The following is a 19595-nucleotide window of genomic DNA, read 5'->3' as shown; positions in this document are numbered from 1 at the left end:
GGAACCACGTCATCAGTATAAAACGCGCCGACAAGCTAGAGTGATGGAGGCTGAATTCAATGAGAAAATTGAAAGGTTGGAAAGGGCTCAAAAAGAATTACAAGAGCAACTGGCCAAATCGCAACAAGAAACGAGAGACCTAATGATGAGATCTCGAGAGGAATCACTCGAGCAAAGAGATCAAATGGCCAAGATGATGGAGATGATGTCAGCTTTAGTTAAAGGAAAGGGACCCATGCGGAGCCCTGACATTGAGGAATCTCGATCAAGAATTCACCACGATCAGGATCCACTCTATCCCCCAGGATTTACTCCACCGCTTGCATATACAACACAAAGAGGGTATACTCAAGGGGAACCCACTGGCTTGAAACATCGACCTATGCCACCTGCTCCACCTACTAATTTGGGGCAAGGAATATTCGCGTCAAACCCAGGGGCTAGTCCTGCTGATCCACTAGTTCCAGATCTGGATGACCCAACAGAGGTAGCCAAGTTGAAATCGGATAACCATGACGCAAAATATAGGAGTCTAGAGGAAAGACTCAAAGCGATAGAAGGCACTGAAGTCTTCTCCGCACTAGGTGCCAAAGAACTCAGTTTGGTACCTGATCTGATTTTGCCCCCGAAGTTCAAAGGGCCTGATTTTGAGAAGTATGATGGGACAAGATGTCCAAAGGCGCATCTGGTCATGTTTTGCCGAAAAATAACTGGTTATGTGAGCGAGGATAGACTACTCATACATTGCTTTCAAGATAGTCTAACGAGGTTGACTCTTGGTGGTACAATCAACTTAGTAGAAAAAGATTCGATCTGGAAGGACTTGGCGTCGATATTTTGCGAGCAGTACAAGCATGTATCGGAGATGGTGTCGAACCGTATGACCTTGCAAATGATGGAGAAGAAACCAGCAGAATCCTTTAGGCGGTATCTTGTAAAGATGGAGGATATCTCGGCCCAAGTGGAGCCTCCATCGACTAAGACCGAGATAACGGTCCTTTTCATCAATACTCTGAAAGCACCATTCTATGACAAGCTGGTGGGAAGTGCTACGAAGGATTTTTCGGATATCGTAATATCCGGAGAACTCATAGAGAATGCCGTCAAGAGCGGTAGAATGGAAGGATCAGAAGGCTCAAGAAAAGCAGCACCCGTAAGGAAGAAAGAGCCAGAAGCCCACATAGTGGGAACTGGGAGTCGTTACATTCTCAATTCGTATCCTAACCAACCCCGACCTCGAAATTATCCACCCCAATTTCTATTATCCTCCTCAAACCCCTTACTACCAAGCATCACCTCCTTCCTACCTCAGATATCGCCATGAATAACCAAAGGCCGTCACCACATTCCCACAAAACACTCTACCCACTCAAAGCCAACCCGAAATGAACCAAGACCAACAAGGCCCAATCCAGAGGCGACAATTCACCCCTATTCACTGTATCATATGGGGAATTGTACCCAAAACTTCTAGAGAAACAATTGATATCTCCCATTACATGGCCCCCTTAAACCTCCATACCGAAATGGTACGATCCAAATGCTAGTTGCATACCATGCGGGAACGAGGGCATTCTCTGAGAGCATCTTGCTTTCAAAAGGAGAGTTCAAGGGCTCATCGATCACGGGCATTTTGCGATTCGATGGTACTGGCGAGACGACAGGAATCCATTTCCAAACCACGCCAAGGGAATGTGAGCCAGAGGAGAGGATGATAAACAACAAAATAGAAGATGGGTTTTCAAATACGAACACCTCTGCGAGAGAATCAGGAGATACTAAGTGAGAAAGGGTTGCTTTGTCGTTTTAACGGAGTATCCAAAGGAGAAGATGCAAAGGTCACGTTTTTGCAAGCTCCATGGTATTGGGGAGCATAACATTCGATCTGCAAGGAATTGAAATTTATCGCAAAGTATGATGGACAATAAGGAGATTGGGATTTTTGTAAAGCCAAAGAGGCCGACGGTGGAGAAATATGTGCCTCGACAATCAATCATCGGGTTTCCCATATAATACCGACCAATCAGTTAATAATCTATTATGATGCGAAGAAGGAGCGGTGAAACCAAAATGATAATTGAAGTACCATCTCCTTTCCTTATAAGGACAATAAAACAAGATCTGTGGAAATGCGATGTCAACATCGTTACCCTCGAAGGTGAAAAGCTTGAAGCCTGGCCGAAGACATTGGGGAAGTAGGTCATTTTACCCGCGATGGGCGGTGCTATTCTAAAGAAGTTGAACCGATAAAGAAAAGTAGCGACTTGAAACAAAAAGGGAAAGCAGTGATGCACGAAGTCCAAGACGAGCAAGAAATCCCACCCGTGCAAGAAACTAAAAAGCCTGTGAATGAGGAAGAAGCTCAAGAATTCTTAAAATTCATTAAGCACAGCGAGTATAGTGTGGTGGAACAATTGAGCAGTGACGGTAGCGAATCTCGATTCTATCTTTTGTTGAATTGAGCCACACGGAATGCTTTCTTGAGGTGTTAAATCAAGCTTATGTGGCCAACAACATATCGTCGAAAAGCTTGATAGGTGGGTAAACAATCGAATGCGGACAATTTCATCTCTTTTAGTGACGATGAGATCGCCAAATAGTAGAGGCTTGGTGAAAGCACGCATATCACGACTCGTTGTAAGGGATACATAATACCAAACGTACTCATTGATAATGGGTCAACATTAAATGTTATGCCATTGGCCACGCTTTCGAATACCGATGGATTTGTCCTACTTAAGGCCTGTCATTCCATGGTAAGGGCATTCGACGGAGACGGTAGCGAAGTCATGGGAAAGATTGAAATCCTTTAGAAGTGGGCCCTTACATTTATGATGTCGAGTTCCAAGTCATGGACATTACACCTCTTATAAGCATCTTTTGGGAAGACCTTGGATCCATTCTGCTGGAGCGGTTCCATCATCCCTCCATCAAAAGGTGAAATTTATCATGGATGGTTGTTTGGTCATAGTCGAGGCGAAGAAGACATTGTCGCATCTATCTCTGCGTCGCCATACCGGAAGTAAGCAAGGACGCGATGGAATGTTCCTTCGATCCCTTGAATTCGTCAATGCCACTTTCGTCATTGAGGAAACAGGATCCGATGCCAAAGCTGTCGAAAAATACAAGAATGGGTGTCAAGTTGACCGTAGGAAGGGAGCTCGTGCGAGAAGAGGTTTAGGGAGACACCTACAAGGTATAGTTAGGGCTTTAAAGCCGATTGCATCACAAGGCCCGATCACGGTTTGGGGTTCCTACCGACATGAGCCAAAGAAGAAGGCAGTGGAAGAAGGATCAGAGAGAAGAATTGCAAGAACTTTGGGCCGAGAACCGAATGGGAACCAATAGAGTACCCTCCTTTGTCAAAAACATTTACATCTACGGAATAATGTACCTGGACAAGATGATCCACGAAACATCTTTGGGTTAATTGAAAGGGGTTTTGAATGTCGATATAAATGTCATTGACAAAGGGCTGGTGCAAGTAAAGATGTCTTGAGGATACGCCTTGCCCTCCTGGTTTCATGTTGAACAATTGAATTTGTCGAGGAGCTTCTTGTAGTTTATAAGTCTTGAGTAATGCTAAACATTAACCTTCTATTGTGTCCTTTAGATATAATAGAATTCTTTTGTAAAGCTTGCATTCCCTCTTTATCATTTGAATGAATATCAATGAAGAAGCATTTTGTCACGATTTTAGCATTATCACTAATCATTTTCTCATTTCATAGCCTATCCTTACATTTGCCTCATTGCCACAACATAATATTTTGTTTGTTGTTTCCAATACTTGGATGTCCCTCTATAGCTTCCTTTTCCATTCAACTTTCAGGTGCTCAGATATTGACGACATGAATAAGCCGAATTCTGAATCTTGAAATTGATTTTGAGAAGGCTGTTGGCTTAGGAGAATTTGAAGCCGAAGAAAATGCTGAAGATTATGTCTCGTCCCCTGAATTGTTAAGAATGGTCGAACAAGAGGATAAACAAATTTTACCTCATGAAGAATCTGTGGAAACAATAAATTTGGGCACTGAAGAGAGGAAACAAGAAGTGAAGATTGGGACTTCTATTTCAAAGAGTACCAGACATAGTTTGATCACTTTACTCCGCGAGTACAAAGACGTTTCGCATGGTCATACCGGGACATGCGAGGCTAGATGAAGATTTAGTGGTCCATAAGCTCCCATTAAAGCGAATGCAAGCCCATCCAACAAAAATTAAGACGGATGAGACCGAAATCTTTGTTGAAAATAAAAGAGGAAGTCAAGAAGCAATTTGATGCTGGCTTCCTACAAGCCTCCAAATATCCAGAATGGGTGGCTAACATAGTTCCGGTACCAAAGAAAGATGGCAAAGTACGAATGTGTGTGGATTACCGTGACCTGAATCGAGCAAGCCCAAAAGATAACTTTCCCTTGCCACATATTGACACGTTGGTGGACAACACAGAAAAATATTCATTGTTTTCTTTCATGGATGGATTCTCGGGATATAATCAGATCAAGATGGCCCCTGAGGATATGGAGAAAACTACCTTCATAACAATGTGGGGAACGTTCTGCTACAAGGTGATGCCATTCAGGCTAAAGAATGCTGGGGCAACATATCAGAGGGCTATGGTAACGTTATTCCATGACATGATGCATAAAGAAATAGAGGTCTACGTCGATGATATGATTGCTAAATCCAGGGAAGAAGAGCATGTAGTGAACCTCAAGAAGTTGTTCGAAAGGTCGAGAAAGTTTCACTAAAGCTTAATCCGACCAAATGTACATTTGGGGCTACCTCGGAAAGTTGCTAGGCTTCATTGTCGGTGAAAGAGGTATCGAAGTTGACCAGATAAAATAAAAGCCATCCAAGAATTACCACCTCGCGCATAAAAGGAAGTTAGAGGATTTTAGGAGATTAAACTACATCGCCCGATTTATCGCTCAACTTACCAACCAATGCGACCCAATCTTTCGCTTCTTGAAAACATAACCCGGAGAATGGAGCGAGGAATGCTAGGTGGCCTTTGATAAGATAAAACAATATTTGTCTAGTCCTCCAGTGCTAGTACTGCCAACTCTTGGAAGATCATTGATATTGTATTTGACTGTGTTCGAAAGTTCAATGGGTTGCATACTGGGGCAACACGACGAGTCAGGAAAGAAAGAAAAAGTGATCTACTACCTCAGCAAAAAGTTCACTGAATATGAGGCAAAATATTCGTCCATTGAGAAATATTGTTGCGCTCTGGTTTGGGTAGCTAGGGGACTCAGACAATATATGTTGTATCACACGACATGGCTAATTTCAAAGCTGGACCCAATAAAATACATGATGGAATCGCCGGCACTATCAGGAAGAATGGCGCGATGGCAGATCCTCCTTTCGGAATATGACATTGCCTATGTAAGTCAGAAGTCGATAAAAGGGAGCGCAATAGCTGACTTCTTAGCAACTCGAACGACGGAGGAATATGAGTCTTTAAGATTCGATTTCCCAGACGAAGACTTAATGTGTATCACAGAAATAGAATCCGAGTCATCAAAGGAGAAGTCATGGAAGATGTGCTTTGATGGTGCGTCAAATGCTCTAGGGCATGGGATTGGAGTAATCCTGGTGTCACCAGACAGGAATCATTATCCGTTCACGGCAAGATGAACTTCTTCGTACCAATAATATCGCGAGAATATGAGGCTCAGATCATGGGGCTTCGTCTACTATCGAGCGAAACATCGAGATCTTGGAGGTGTCACGGGGACTCAAACCTAGTGATTTACCAAATCCGTGGAGAGTGGGAAGTGAGGGACTCAAAATTGATTAAGTACAGCGATTTAGTGGTTGGATTGATCAAGGAATTCAAAGAAATAACTTTTCATTACTTCCCACGAGAAGAGAACCAATGGTGATGCCACGCCACTTTGGCTTCAATGTTCAAAGCAAGTAAGGAAGCGAAATAATGCCCTCAAAATGAGCATATCTGAGGTCCCCGCACTTCGTTGTAGCATTGAGAAAGAGGCAGACGGACGGCCATGGTTCCATGATATCTTAGAATATATCAAGAATCAAAGCTATCCCGAACAAGCGAATGAGAACGACAAAAGAACAATCAGAAGAATGGCAGCGGGATTTGTTCTTGATGGGGATATCCTGTATAAAAGAGGAAAGGATCAAGTACTTTTGAGATGCGTGGATGATGTCGAAGCCAGAAAGATACTTGAAGATGTCCATGAAGGAATCTGTGGGACACATGCCAATGGTTTCAATATGGCCAGAAAGATTATGAGACTCGGTTACTACTGGTTGACGATGGAAAGCGACTGTATTAGTTTTGCCAGAAAATGCCACAAATGTCAAATCTATGGCGATAAAATTCATGTAGCCCCTTCGCCCCTTCACGTCATGACTTCTCCGTGGCCTTTTTCTATGTGGGGCATGGATGTTATAGGGCCAATTTCTCCAAAAGCATCAAATGGACATCGATTCATTTTTGTGGTTATCGATTACTTCACAAAATGGATAGAAGCGCTTGTTTGCCAATGTGACGAGGATTGCAGTTTGCAAGTTTTTGAAAAAGGAAATCATTTGCCGGTATGGTTTGCCTGAAAGAATAATTTCAGATAATGCCACGAATCTAAACAATAAAATGATGAAAGAAGTGTGCGAGCAGTTCCAAATAAAGCATCATAATTCCTCACCCTATCGCCCAAAGATGAGCGGGAACATTGTTGAAGCGACTAACAAGAACATTAAGAGGATCATTGGGAAAATGGTGAGACATATAAAGATTGGCACGAGAAACTTCCATTTGCTTTGTTTGCATATCGCACATCTGTGCGAACATCTACGGGAGCAACTCCTTTCTCTCTAGTCTATGGAATGGAAGCTGTGCTACCTATCGAGGTTGAGATCCCCTCTCTGCGAGTATTGATAGAATCAAAGTTAGAAGAAGCAGAATGGGTTCGAGCTCGATATGATCAGTTGAACCTCATTGAAGAAAAACGTCTAAGGGCAATTTGTCACGGGCAAATGTATCAAAAGAGGATGATCGCAGCCCATGACAAGAAGGTACAACCAAGGGAATTTCATGAAGGAGAACTCGTGCTGAGAAAGATTCTCCCAATACAAAAAGACCTGCGAGGAAAATGGGCACCAAATTGGGAGGGACCATACGTTGTAAAAAAGGCATTCTCGGTAGAGCTTTGATCCTTACCGAGATGGATGGGAAGGAGCTACCGAATCCGATGAACTCGGATCACGGTGAAGAAATATTATGTTTGAGATGAAAACCCGAAAAGGGCATCTAAAAAAAAAAAAAAAAAAGGGATCAGAGCGAAAACCCAAAAAGGGCGCTTTGGTTAAACATAAAAGATTAGGATGAAAACCCAAGAGGGCGTTCTAATGAAGCAAATATTCGGCTTACAAGGCAAGGCATTTTAAACTGTACGACAAACAGTGAGACTACAGTATTTGAAACATCTCTGAAAGCTCGAAATCTTCTACGCAAGGAGCCAGACTCTAAAAGATTCTTGATTGAGGAATATGGAAGAGTTCATGTGTTGAATATCTAGAGCATTTGTATCCATTGAATACGACCCTTTCTTTCTTTTTGACATTTTTTGCTCTCATTGGTTAACTTTCTTTGTTTGCCACACTTGAAATAAATAAATAGGAGATATCTTTTTTGTCCCTACTTGACCATTTTCATGCATCTCATTATGTGTTCATTTAATGATAAATAGTGAAATGACATACTCTAAACAAAAGAAATGATAAGCATTACCTAGATGAAAATTTGATAAAGAGCCTTAAAGTAATAACAAAGTTCAACAAGGGGCAAAAGAGCGTTATCTGAGAAACGTCGATTACTTGTGAAGCTTGAAGACGGGTACATGGCGTAAAGAGAAAGTCAAGAGCCGAAGTAATCACAAGAATCGTGACGAAAAGGACATACGACAAACATGCTTAAGGAACACTGCATAATCATGTAGGCATAAAGGCATTTAAGACAAACATGTGCATATCATGATAACATCATGCATGGCATATACAGGTACTCTAGCAGAGCAAGAAATCTGGAACGAGAGTCGCATTGAATCAAATGAAAAGACATTTGAGTTCTACCAAATGATGAGTTTTGATATTTTGATTTTCAATTTACGTCCTCGTGGCACGCCGTTGAGGTATTTTCAATTCGCTTTTTAATTCATGTTTTCCAAGAAAATCAGCTCATATTGCGAGAGGTGAGTTGAGCCTCAAGACGTTGAGGTAATTTCAATTTATGTTTCAAAAATCAACTCATATTGCGAGAAGTGAGTTAAGCCTCAGGGCACGCTGAGGTATTTTCAATTTCGCTTTTAATTCATGTTTTCCAAGAAAATCAGCTCATATTGCGAGAGGTGAGTTGAGCCTCAAGACACGTTGAGGTAATTTCAATTTATGTTTCAAAATCAACTCATATTGCGAGAAGTGAGTTGAGCCTCGAGGCACTGTTGAGGTATTTTCAATTCTGCTTTTTAATTCATGTTTTCCAAGAAAATCAGCTCACATTGCGAGAGGTGAGTTGAGCCTCAAGACATGTTGAGGTAATTTCAATTTATGTTTCAAAAATCAACTCATATTGCGAGAAGTGAGTTGAACCTCGGGGCACGCTGAGGTAATTTCAATTCCTATTAAATCTAAAATCAACTCATATTGCGAGAGGTGAGTTGAGCCTTGCGTCACGCTAAGGTATTTTCAAATTCTATTTTCAAAATTCAATTCATATTGCGAGAGGTGAGTTGAGTCTTTTTAATTTCTATTTTCAATTTCTGTTTTTAATCAACTCATATTGCGAGAGGTGAGTTGAACCTTTAATTTCAGTTTTTCGAAATCTACTTTTCAAATTATTAACTCATGTTGCGAAAGGTGAGTTGAGCCTTTTAATTTCTGCTTTTAATTTCTATGTTTCAAAAACCAACCCATATTGCGAGAAATGAGTTGAGCCTCAGTTCACATGCTGAGGTATTTTCAATGTCCGTTTTTAAAGAGTCAATTCATATTGCGAGAAATGAGTTGAACTCAAGATTACATGCCGAGTAAAGAATAAAGATTGAAGTTGATGAAAGACACCAAATGTGGCCTCCCTGAAGTTGCAATGGAGCTGGTCAAAGTTGCAAGTCTTTACTCCCTGAAGTTGCAATGGAGCTGATCGAGGATGTCAGATCTTGCCTTTCTAAAGTTACAGAAGAGAAGACCACAAATCTCATCTCAACTGAAGTAATAGAAGAGCAGATTGAAGCTGTAGATCTTATCTTTCTGGAGCTACAAGTGAAGTTACATTAGAGAAGATCGAAGATACAAGACATATATCAGAAAATGCGGTGGATTGAACCAAAGCTACAAGATGAGATGGACTAGAAGGAAACTATTTGAACAAGAAGAGCACCGATGAAGTCAAGACTCGGCAAGACGAAGCAAAATTGGCCTTTCTTTATGTCTTTGCTCTATTCCCATCACACGACAATGAGCAAAGAGGGGCAGCTGTACAGGCTAATTTGAGGCCCAAAATCCAATACCCATTACAAACTAGACCCATACCCCCACTACAAACTAGACCCATACCCCCACTACAACAAGCCCCATACCCCCACTACCACAAGCCCCATACCCCCACCACAACAATCCCATACCGCCCACGGTCCTCGACGCCACACCTCAAATGCGCATGCTCGGCATGTTCAGTACTGCAAGAAGAAAATAAAACAACAAAGAACAAGAGCGGTAGCTAATAGAAGAAACAATACTTTTGTATTATTCTTTGGAACGTTCGGCTATAAAAGGCCATTCAAACTGATGTAAAAGGGTTGGAAAAATTTTTTCTATCGAATATACTAAAGATCCATTCAAATTCTAAGAAAATCTTGCTTCTATTAGTACTTAATACAATAACATCACCAGATCAGACAAGAATACACTAGAAATTGAGGAATCAAAAGGGCAAAGAAAATTCTAAGGTAAATTTTTTTTTTTTCATTTTAGCTACTGTTTCGTTTCTACATACATAAATATTTAAAAATATTAATATATATATATATAAAATAACAAAATAAAAAAAGAATAAAAATAGAATTTTTACCTTTCATGGTGGTGGCGTGTGGGCGGACCTCCGTGGCCGTCAGGTGACCGGCCCCCATGGCCGAGCCTCTCCTCTGCTCTCTCTCTCTCCTTTCTCCCTCTCCTTTTCTCTTCTTTTTTCTTTCTTCCCTTTAAATGATTTTTTTTCGTGTTTTAGGCTATTTATAGCCCAATAAACAGTACCGTTTTGGTACCGATTTAAACAAAAGTACGACGCTGTTTTGATCTTGGTCGGGTCGACCCGACCCGTCCGGCCGTGGTCCGCGTGTTTTGAAGCGGAAGGGCTAATTGCGCGATCGGCCCTTCCGCATTTTGCTATTTTACGATCAGGTTTTAATATTTTAATTTGGCCTCGAGTTTTTGCCGTTCATCAATTTAGTCCTCCATCTTTGCTACCGCGTTTTGGTAATAGAGAATATTGCATTTTGGTCCTCGTTGTTTTCACGCGTGTCCATTTTAGTCCTTTATTTCTTTATCCCTTTTAAATTACCAAATTACGTTCTTATTCGATTTAATCCTTTTTCGTTTATTTTCCTTTTACATATTACTAATATTGTTACTATTATTTTTATTAATATATTAATTATTTTTTAAGTATTATTATTATTAATGGTTGTTGTTTCTAGTTTTAGCATTATTATCAATATTAATATATGTATATTATATATGTATATATTCATACATTTATATGGTACTATTTCAATTACTTTATTTTAATATTATTGTTATATCGTATTTGTTTTATATATTTCATTATTATTTTTATGTTATTATTAATATTATTAGATGTTATTTACTCTAATATGTATATTACGTAAATGTCTTAATATCATACTATATATATTTTTATACATGTTATGTATATAAGTTTTCTATATTATATGTTATACATATTTTTAATATTATTAGTTATATTTTATATACTCTTTTATGTGTGTTTCTAATATTATATTATATATTTCTAATACCGTTATTTATATATATGCATGTATGTACTTGCGAAATATACTAATGGTTTCTCTTTCATATTATTATTTCTAATGTATGTGTATATTTCTATATTTACATATTATACATATATATTTTTAATGTTCTTTATTGTATACTTCTTTACTATTCATACATTTGTATGTATGTGTATATATCTTTTATATTATTAGTTATGTATTCTTTACTATTTCATGTATATTATTATATATGTATATTGTATATGTTCATATTAAATATATTATGTATATATGTATATTTCTCACGTCGTTACGTACATACTTTTAATATCATTTTTATATATACGTATATTTATTGTTTTCTCGTATCTTATACTATTATTACATTTAATCTTGCATGTATTATTGTTGTTTTCTTATATTCTTGTCACACTCGTTATTCGCCTCAATATATTTCTAGATCCTTTAGTTATCTTTATTTCGCATCAATTTGCTTAGCATTATTTCGAAAATCTTATTCTTGTTTTTAAATAAGCGAGGCAATATATCGATGTGACATTAGGCCGTAAGTTTCATCGCTATGTTGGATGGAATTTTTAGGCCCGTGTTAACACGGTATATCCTTCTCAAAATAAAAAATTGAAAGTTTTCGTCTTTTGAATTGGATCACAATTGAATATTACTTTGAACTCATATTTTGAAAATCAAGACAACACTTGTTTATGAGATACCAATTTTGGGCGTCGCGAGGGTGCTAATACCTTCCTCGCGCAGAATCGACTCGAACCCTATTTTTTCTCGGATTTTAACGTGGACTTAAATTCATTCCTTTTCATTTCAAAATTAAATTTATAAGGTGTCCGATCACACCTATAAAAAAGATTGGTGGCGACTCGGTTTATTTTAAATCAAATTTCAATTTCCAAGTTTTAATCATACAATTAGCGACCCCAAACCAAAATTTTTACGTCGCTACAGTGAAAATTATTAAAATGGGTTATTTGAGTTGATTTTGTTAAGAATAATATGGAAATATAAAATAAAATTTTAAAATATTCTTTCAATTATTAAATATTAGTATTAGCATGTATATATATCAATGTGTTTCGTATATTATTTTGGGTTTATTGATATTTCTTAAATATTTTATATATATATGTAAAACATTTATAAATATAAAATGAATAATATTAAATAAATTTCAAATATGAAATACTCATCAATAAATTTCATAAATACAATTCATCATTCAACAAATCCAAAAAATAAAAAAATCACCTTATACATTGAACAAGAAGATCATCCCATAAAATTCGTTTTATTAATTAAAAGAATACAATATTAATTTTTATATTAACATTTAGGGTAATTATTATATACTATGCTAGTAAAATAATAAAAAAATCCACAAGAAAGTTTAAGATACTACCATATGTCTTTGAAAAAAACATAAAAGAATATATGGCAACATCCTAAACTTGCCACTAGAAAATTTTCACTCTATTGGTATCCTAATGTTTATATGTATAGTATTATTTTTCCACGCCGCATTAAATTGATTATTTATATTTATATGTGTCAAATTATAGAGTAGAAATTTGAAGGTTAAAATATCTCTTTATTATACTCTTTGTACATTAAGAATTTAGTTTTCAATTTTATTTTCACTTGTTACAGTCGTCAAAATTCTTCTATTAAATCCATTGTCCATAACATTTTGAAATAAAAAAATATTCACTTGCTAGTCATGTAAGAATAAAAATAATGTTGAAAATATTAAGTATGATTTTTCTTAAAAACACCATCTTAACTCGTCATGATTAAATAAATTTTTGTTGTAGTAGTGTTTTTAAGAAAATTAACGCTAACATTTTTATTGAAATAATTAACAATATTAACTTTTAGGCTAACCAATTACATTATAAATGTTGAGAAACTAAATAAAATAAAAAATTAAAGTATATAGATTAAATTTTAAGTTTTAACATAATATAGGTGTCAAAACTGAAATTTGACCTTTGTCTTATAATCTAAAAAAAAAACGTGTGAAGTGGTAAAACTGTTATGACATTAATTACTTTTTTATAGTAGTATATATTATAATTAACTTTAATTAAACTAATGTATTTTCATCAAAATAGTCATTTGGATGAAATTGAAGTTAGTCTGTATTTAATTACAATAAATACGTATTTTAGCTTTACTAAAATTCATTAGTAATGTGGTACATATTATTGAATTCAATATAGGCAGAATATGGTGAAATATCTAAGATAAAATTTTCACCAAAAGAAAAATATAATTTAAAGTTTTAATTTATTATCGTAACGAAATGTATAGATCGATATAATGAATACCGATACGAAATGTTGATGTTTTCAATTCTTTTTTTTTATAACGTAGAATTAAAATATTAGTACTCATGCACTCACGATAGGAATATATTCACATCACGCATTATGCTCAAAAAGAAATTTTCCAAATAAAAACTTATCACTTACTCCCAAAAATTCGAATCCAAATAGATTCTACGTAATAACCCTTAACCATCATGCTAACTAGGAAGCTCAATTTCTCAATTAACTCATAAATGAAATCGCTATTACCATCGTTTTTAAATTGCTTATCGAAGTTTGATATAATTGATATTTATACAAATTAAATTAATATGTGTTTTTGAATAAATTTTAGTCATTTTTTAAAAAATAATAAGTTTTATATCTTTAAAAGTTAAGTCAAATTACTTTGCATTTTAAATCACATGCAACAAAATAGGAAATAAATTCTAGTGAACAAAAACAAATCATTTTAAGATGTGTGAATGAAAATATTTTCTATTTTACTTTTTGAAAATTAAAAACTCGATTTCTTAAATGAAAATGAAAATGTATTCCAAAATAAAACTATGAAAACACATTTATTATTTATTTCATTGTAATAGAAACATGAGAAATTAAAAGGTTAAGTATTTAGTACTTTTGAAAATTATGGAAAAAAATCTATGTATTTATATATACTCGAAATAGGGTTAATTTATCAATTAAAATTAAAAGTTTTAAAATTTTCAATTTTGCAAACTTTTTAGTAAAAACAATGAAAATAAAATTTAATCTTTTTTAACTTTAGCATAAATAGTAAAAGATTGACATAAATATAACCATACAATAAGTGTAGTTTATAAAATTAAAAGAAAAAAAATAGAATTGAGGTATTTTTTAGGGTTAGTAGAGTACAAAAACCAAAAGGCAAAATGAAAGTGAGTTGAAGGAAGATTCTGATTTTGGTGAAACTCATGGAAATGGAGAAAAGAAATCAAAGTGAGGATCCAATACTCCAGCATGATGGTGATTGCTATTCCTATCCATTTTGAAAATTGATCCAAAATCTTTGGTAGTAATATTTTTTTCTTTTATTAGGTTAAAATAATTTTGATAAACTACACTTGATTGTACACTTATATAGATTTATGTTAATCTTTCACTACCATTAGATTTGTGCCAGTATTTTTGTTTTGTTTATTGAAATCTTATAGCAATGGAGATATATGAAATAATTTGTGTAGATATATGTAAATAGATTAGGCTAATGTTAAAATTGTATTGAAAATGAGTAAATTTATATCATGGATGCAGTATTAACAAAATAATTGAAGTAACGTAATTACTAAAGAGTCTTGATTTTCACAAAGAATATATTTATTCTTAAGTGGAATTTATTATTGGTATAGGTTCAGTTTATGAGGATGATAACATAACTGAGTTGGAGTAAATTAATAACATAAAAGGATATATAAATTCATGCCCTTAAAAACACACATGTCCAAACCATAGCTTTAACTGGGAATTAGGGTACTTGTAACATAATCATATTTGTCCGTCAGACTCCTTTCCATGACTGCCTGTTCAAAATCATGAAATATTCAATATCCCATAAAATAATCAACTACCCTTTTACTTGCTATATGTGCATGGCCTCAATAAGAAGAATAAATAGGAGACATGGAATATACTTGGCCTACCATTTTATCTTCACTGATATAATCTTTAAGGATATATTTGCTAATAATTCTTTCCCAAATTCCCATCAATTTATAGTGTTCAAGGATGATTTCTCAACTTTCCATAAATAGAAATATCTACAGAGAGAGAGAGAGAGAGAGAGAGAGAGAGAGAGAGAGAGAGAGAGGGGATTCATACACTTACATCATCCATCTTAGTTTGATTTTTGGTTTTCCAGCATGAGCCCAAAATGAATATGAGGGAAGTGCGCCCACTATATTATATAAAAGGAGGTGGGTCAATACTCAATAGCCAAAAATATTTTATATGAAAATCTTTAAAAAGTCAGTCATTCTGATGAAAGTTTCTGCAGCCTTAAATGAACATACATTCTTAGCAGCAGTGCTGAATGCTTCCCTGTGGCTGATATCAGGATTGTTGGCCTTGATCCTTTGTATCTCCTCTCTGCATCAATTTCATAACGATATTTTTTCATATAAATTAACCCCTATCATATATACAAATTATGGAGTGCGATTTTCTTACTTTATGAACTGGTTGTATGCAGAAGGCACTCGCTGCCTCTTCTCGGGAGCTGAAATTGAAAATAATAATACCTTTATAAGTTGTGAAATTATTTCTTAATTAATTAAACAAAAACACAGATTAGTTTAATTTACTTACGTCGATTAACTACCCTTTCCTCAGTAGCATTTTTGGAAGGAGCTCGCATTGAGAACTTGGTGTTGCATTTGGAAGAGGAACCCAGATCGGTCCTGTAATCTTGTGTTGCGTAACTGGCTGCCTATAAAAATTCCAACTTTAAGATTATACCATCAATCAAGAAAAAGAGAGCCATATTTTCATAATTGGGGTCCTTTTTTATTATTTCACGGTAACATGAAGCATTTGTTTTCCTCTTTAGCATTTGTGTAGTTTTTGCCAAAAATAAATAATAATAAAAAGAACAAGTGGAAGAGATGCAAGTTGGAAGCAACCATAGCGGGAGGTGAGAAAAAGAGAAAGAGATAAAGCTGAGTCCACTGATCTGAAATGATGTTGTAAGAGAGAGAGAGAAGGAGCAAAACCAGCATTGAAGTGACTGAATCTGTTAGAATTGCAGCGTCATTTAAGAAACATAGGGACATAAATAAGATCATTTAAGGCCGCCCCTAAATCGGTTTCTAACCCAAGGAATTCTCACAAATCTAACCATTTTTTCCCTTTTCTTTCTTTCCAAAAACAAAAAATCATTAAACCTAAGAACCCTAACTTATATGTCAATCAAATCAATATACCAAAAGTAGCAGCCCTTAATAGAATTGAAAAAAACTACAGTGTGGGTAAAATCCATCTCTCTCTCTCTCTCTGAGTGAATAAAACAGTTTTCAAGATGGCGGCTGCTAGGGTTTCCACTTTCCTGTGAGTACTGCAACTATTTCATTGAGGGGGAAAAAAACTAAAAAATTCTCCTAAAGCTTTGGCTTATATTTTAAATGGAAAAGAAGAAAATGTGGAGTAACCCAAAAGCCCTAGTTTGGGAGGCATAAATACAAACAGGATTCATATCACCTGAACATCTTGCCATGACAGTGACTGAAATGCAGCCGCCATGTTCACCGACCATAGGTTGGTGCAGTGCCCACACCGGACTGTCACAATATCGAATAGGCTGCTGCATGGAACGCTTACCTGCGTATTAATTCAATACAATTAGGCCACCACATACTGTACTACGTCTTTCTCAAATACCATCATTGCAAAGGAAGATTCAATTGTAAACTGTAAAAAAACTGAAATAAAATCCCAGATCAGCTATAGCATAAACAAAATTGGATTCTTTTTAAACTCGATCAACAAAAAAGGAAAACTAGGACATGAATTATGGAGAGAAGAAGGGAAATGGGTTTTTGAGTTTTCTTCTTTCTTTCTTTTTTTTTTTTTTTGGTTGGATGGAAAGAAGACAGTAGTAATAGTTTGGGTTAATGGTGGGTTTCTTATTGTGTTTGAGATGGGTGTTTTCTGGGAAATGATCAAAGTAGATTAGATCTTCTTTTGCTCATTTCCCCATTAGCTAAAGAAGCTGAGTTAGCAGAGGAAGCAGGCCGTAGCAGTGTTTTTAGCAAGGGAAAGGTATGTAACAACAATAGCAAACCAAGGAAGTTGAGGAGTTGTCCTCATCAGATTATCAACAAAATGCCAGTGTTTGGACTTTGGACGTTAAAATAAACTCCTCTATTTACTATAAATAACATAATAATATTATTAAATAAGAAGTAATCTCCAAGCCCCCCACCCCTTCTCTCTCTCTCTCTCTCACAAGTCACACCCTCCTCTGGGTCTTTGCATTATTACTTTTTTTTTACTGCAAAAGAAGAAGAAAAAGAAAAAGTCCAAAGACGGGGACCTGACTGCTAAGAAAAAACAAGAAACCCCAGTATGAAAATCAATGGATTTCAGTATAAATAAATAAATAAGAACACGGGAGAACTGATCTCCGAAGCAAGAACAGCTTTTATCGGGATCTAAATTGTTCTTTTTCCTAACATAGACACTGAGAAACAAGATACCAAATAATGAGTTAGTGGGTTGCTGATAAGAACTGTGAACATAAAATAAAGGAAGCAGATCCACACATTAAAAAGAATACATATTATATTTATATATGAGATCAGATACCGCGAGAACTATGTTGCAGAAGTTGCAAGGGATATAGCAAAGTTGCTCAGGCACAACGTTGGTGCAGGTCGACATGTCTTTCAAGCAAAAGAATTGAATCAAAACTTGGAGCAACGAAGATAAGATAAAGGGAAAGAGAATCAATAGCTTCGAACTGCAACAAAGTAACAAAAACCACAAGATGAAAGAATAAATTGGAAGCTTAAAGAAAGAGCTTTTATTATTCTCACTCAACTCCTTTCTTTAAAACCGGGTTATGTATCACGACAGTAAACTAAATGTCCTTCATATATAGAAAATTTTATTCTGAGAGAGAGAGAGAGAGAGAGAGAGAGAGAAAAGGGAAAAAAGAAGAAGGAAAGAGATAGATAAGATCCAATGAGGGTAATATAAAAGAGAGTGAAGCTGATAATATATGGTGAGAAAATAAAAAGGTTAAATTTTAGTACTAGTGCCCACGGCTGGCATCAAATGCTGGGACCTTGAAGAGCAAATAAAGGGTTTCTTTTTTCTCCTTATAGGTGTGACCGGGTTTATAGTTAGACATGTAAGTCCCTTCAACCAAACCCATACTAAGATTCCAACCCTAAATCTGTTGTAGAAAATCATTTTCAGTGAAAAATCGGATGAATGAACTTGGTTATTAACCCCATTAAAAATTAGGGTTTCAAAGAAAAGGAAAGTTTGGAAGTATTACCAACTCTGTCCAAATTATACTTGTTGGTATTATGACGAAATGAATGCGACCCTGATCCTGACCCCCTGCGACAACCGCAGCGGAGGAGCGGGGCGAATTTTGTATCTCATTCCCTTCTTTTCTTCAACTATAGTCCATTATTCACTTAAGTAATTATCATATGTATGTATATATTGCGCCATATATTTGGGAATAACTGGTAACAGTAAACCTGAAACCTAAAATTGTTTGAAACTTAAAGCAATAAGAGTGAAATTTGAATATCATGAAACCCAAAATCTCAAAGTATATTTTCATGTATTACATGGAGAGTGTTTGATGGACCCTATGATAGTTGGATTTCCAAAGCTTTTTAATTTCGACGGCGTTAGCCAATGTTCGCTCATGACTCATGAGCCAAAGGTGCATTAATTTGCTGTAAATAGAAAGATGAAGTTTACTCATATGATTTTTTATAATTAAATTGAAAGGAAAATGTTAACTAAAATCCAATCAGGTTAAGCTGATATTTTAGGGAAAAAATAAAAATAATAAATTGTTTTTTCTTAAAGAAAAATGTTAACCGATGCTTAATTGGCAATAGTTAATGTGATATTAATAAAAGGCATATTATTTTGAACTTTGTAAAAGCAATACATTAAATGTAAAAAATAATGTTATAACTAGTCAAATGAACATTTTCTAAATTTGCCTGGGTTAATTGGAATTAAAATAAAATTATATTTCAGGATGTGCAGTAAAGCATATATGCATGGTATTCATTTCATGTAGGAATTGTGTAAAAGAGAAGGTAACATGAACCTGTATATACATAAATGTATGTGTGTGTGGTTGGTATGCCTCTCTCATTCTCTCTGCAAGATACTGCATTGCTTTGTAGTTTGAACCTCGCTCTTGAGGCAGCTGGAAACTGATTAATAGCGTCTGAATCTTCTCTTTATATCACTCATCCCTATTGGTAACTTATTCCTGTACATTTCTTTTCTCGGCAAATAAAAGTTTTATTAAAAGAGGAACAAAAGCTACAAACAAAACTTAAATATATCATGAAAAACGACTCATAAAGGATCACACTTAGAAAATCAAGACACATAAAATGATAGATCAATGCAAACAATCCCTCGTAATCAAAGGCACCCGCTAGATTAAATGCATCTAAAAGACGTTCAT

General features: G+C 35.6%; 1 protein-coding gene across 5 annotated transcripts; it reads right to left on the bottom strand.

The window, feature by feature from the left end:
* Window positions 1–14728: 14728 nt before the first annotated feature.
* Window positions 14729–18131, bottom strand: LOC108451434 (axial regulator YABBY 5). 5 transcript variants are annotated; one of them, XM_017749364.2, is made up of 8 exons: window positions 17964–18128; window positions 17729–17805; window positions 16622–16741; window positions 15734–15854; window positions 15596–15644; window positions 15439–15514; window positions 15254–15323; window positions 14729–14949 (listed from the first exon to the last, which is right to left on the bottom strand). In XM_017749364.2, the coding sequence occupies exons 2-7, from the start codon at window positions 17801–17803 to the stop codon at window positions 15264–15266; spliced, it is 501 nt and encodes a 166-aa protein (XP_017604853.1). In that variant the 5' UTR covers window positions 17804–17805; window positions 17964–18128; the 3' UTR covers window positions 14729–14949; window positions 15254–15263. The 5 variants fall into 5 exon arrangements, with proteins under 5 accessions (XP_017604853.1, XP_017604702.2, XP_017604802.2 ...); XM_017749213.2 differs by having other exon boundaries at window positions 15248–15323; window positions 17729–18131; XM_017749313.2 differs by having other exon boundaries at window positions 14729–14945; window positions 15248–15323; window positions 17729–18131.
* Window positions 18132–19595: the final 1464 nt, after the last annotated feature.

Source organism: Gossypium arboreum, chromosome 7 (genome assembly GCF_025698485.1).
Source record: "Gossypium arboreum isolate Shixiya-1 chromosome 7, ASM2569848v2, whole genome shotgun sequence".
NCBI lineage: Eukaryota > Viridiplantae > Streptophyta > Magnoliopsida > Malvales > Malvaceae > Gossypium > Gossypium arboreum.
Note: the sequence above shows the minus strand (reverse complement) of the source record. Positions and strands in the feature narration are given on the sequence as shown.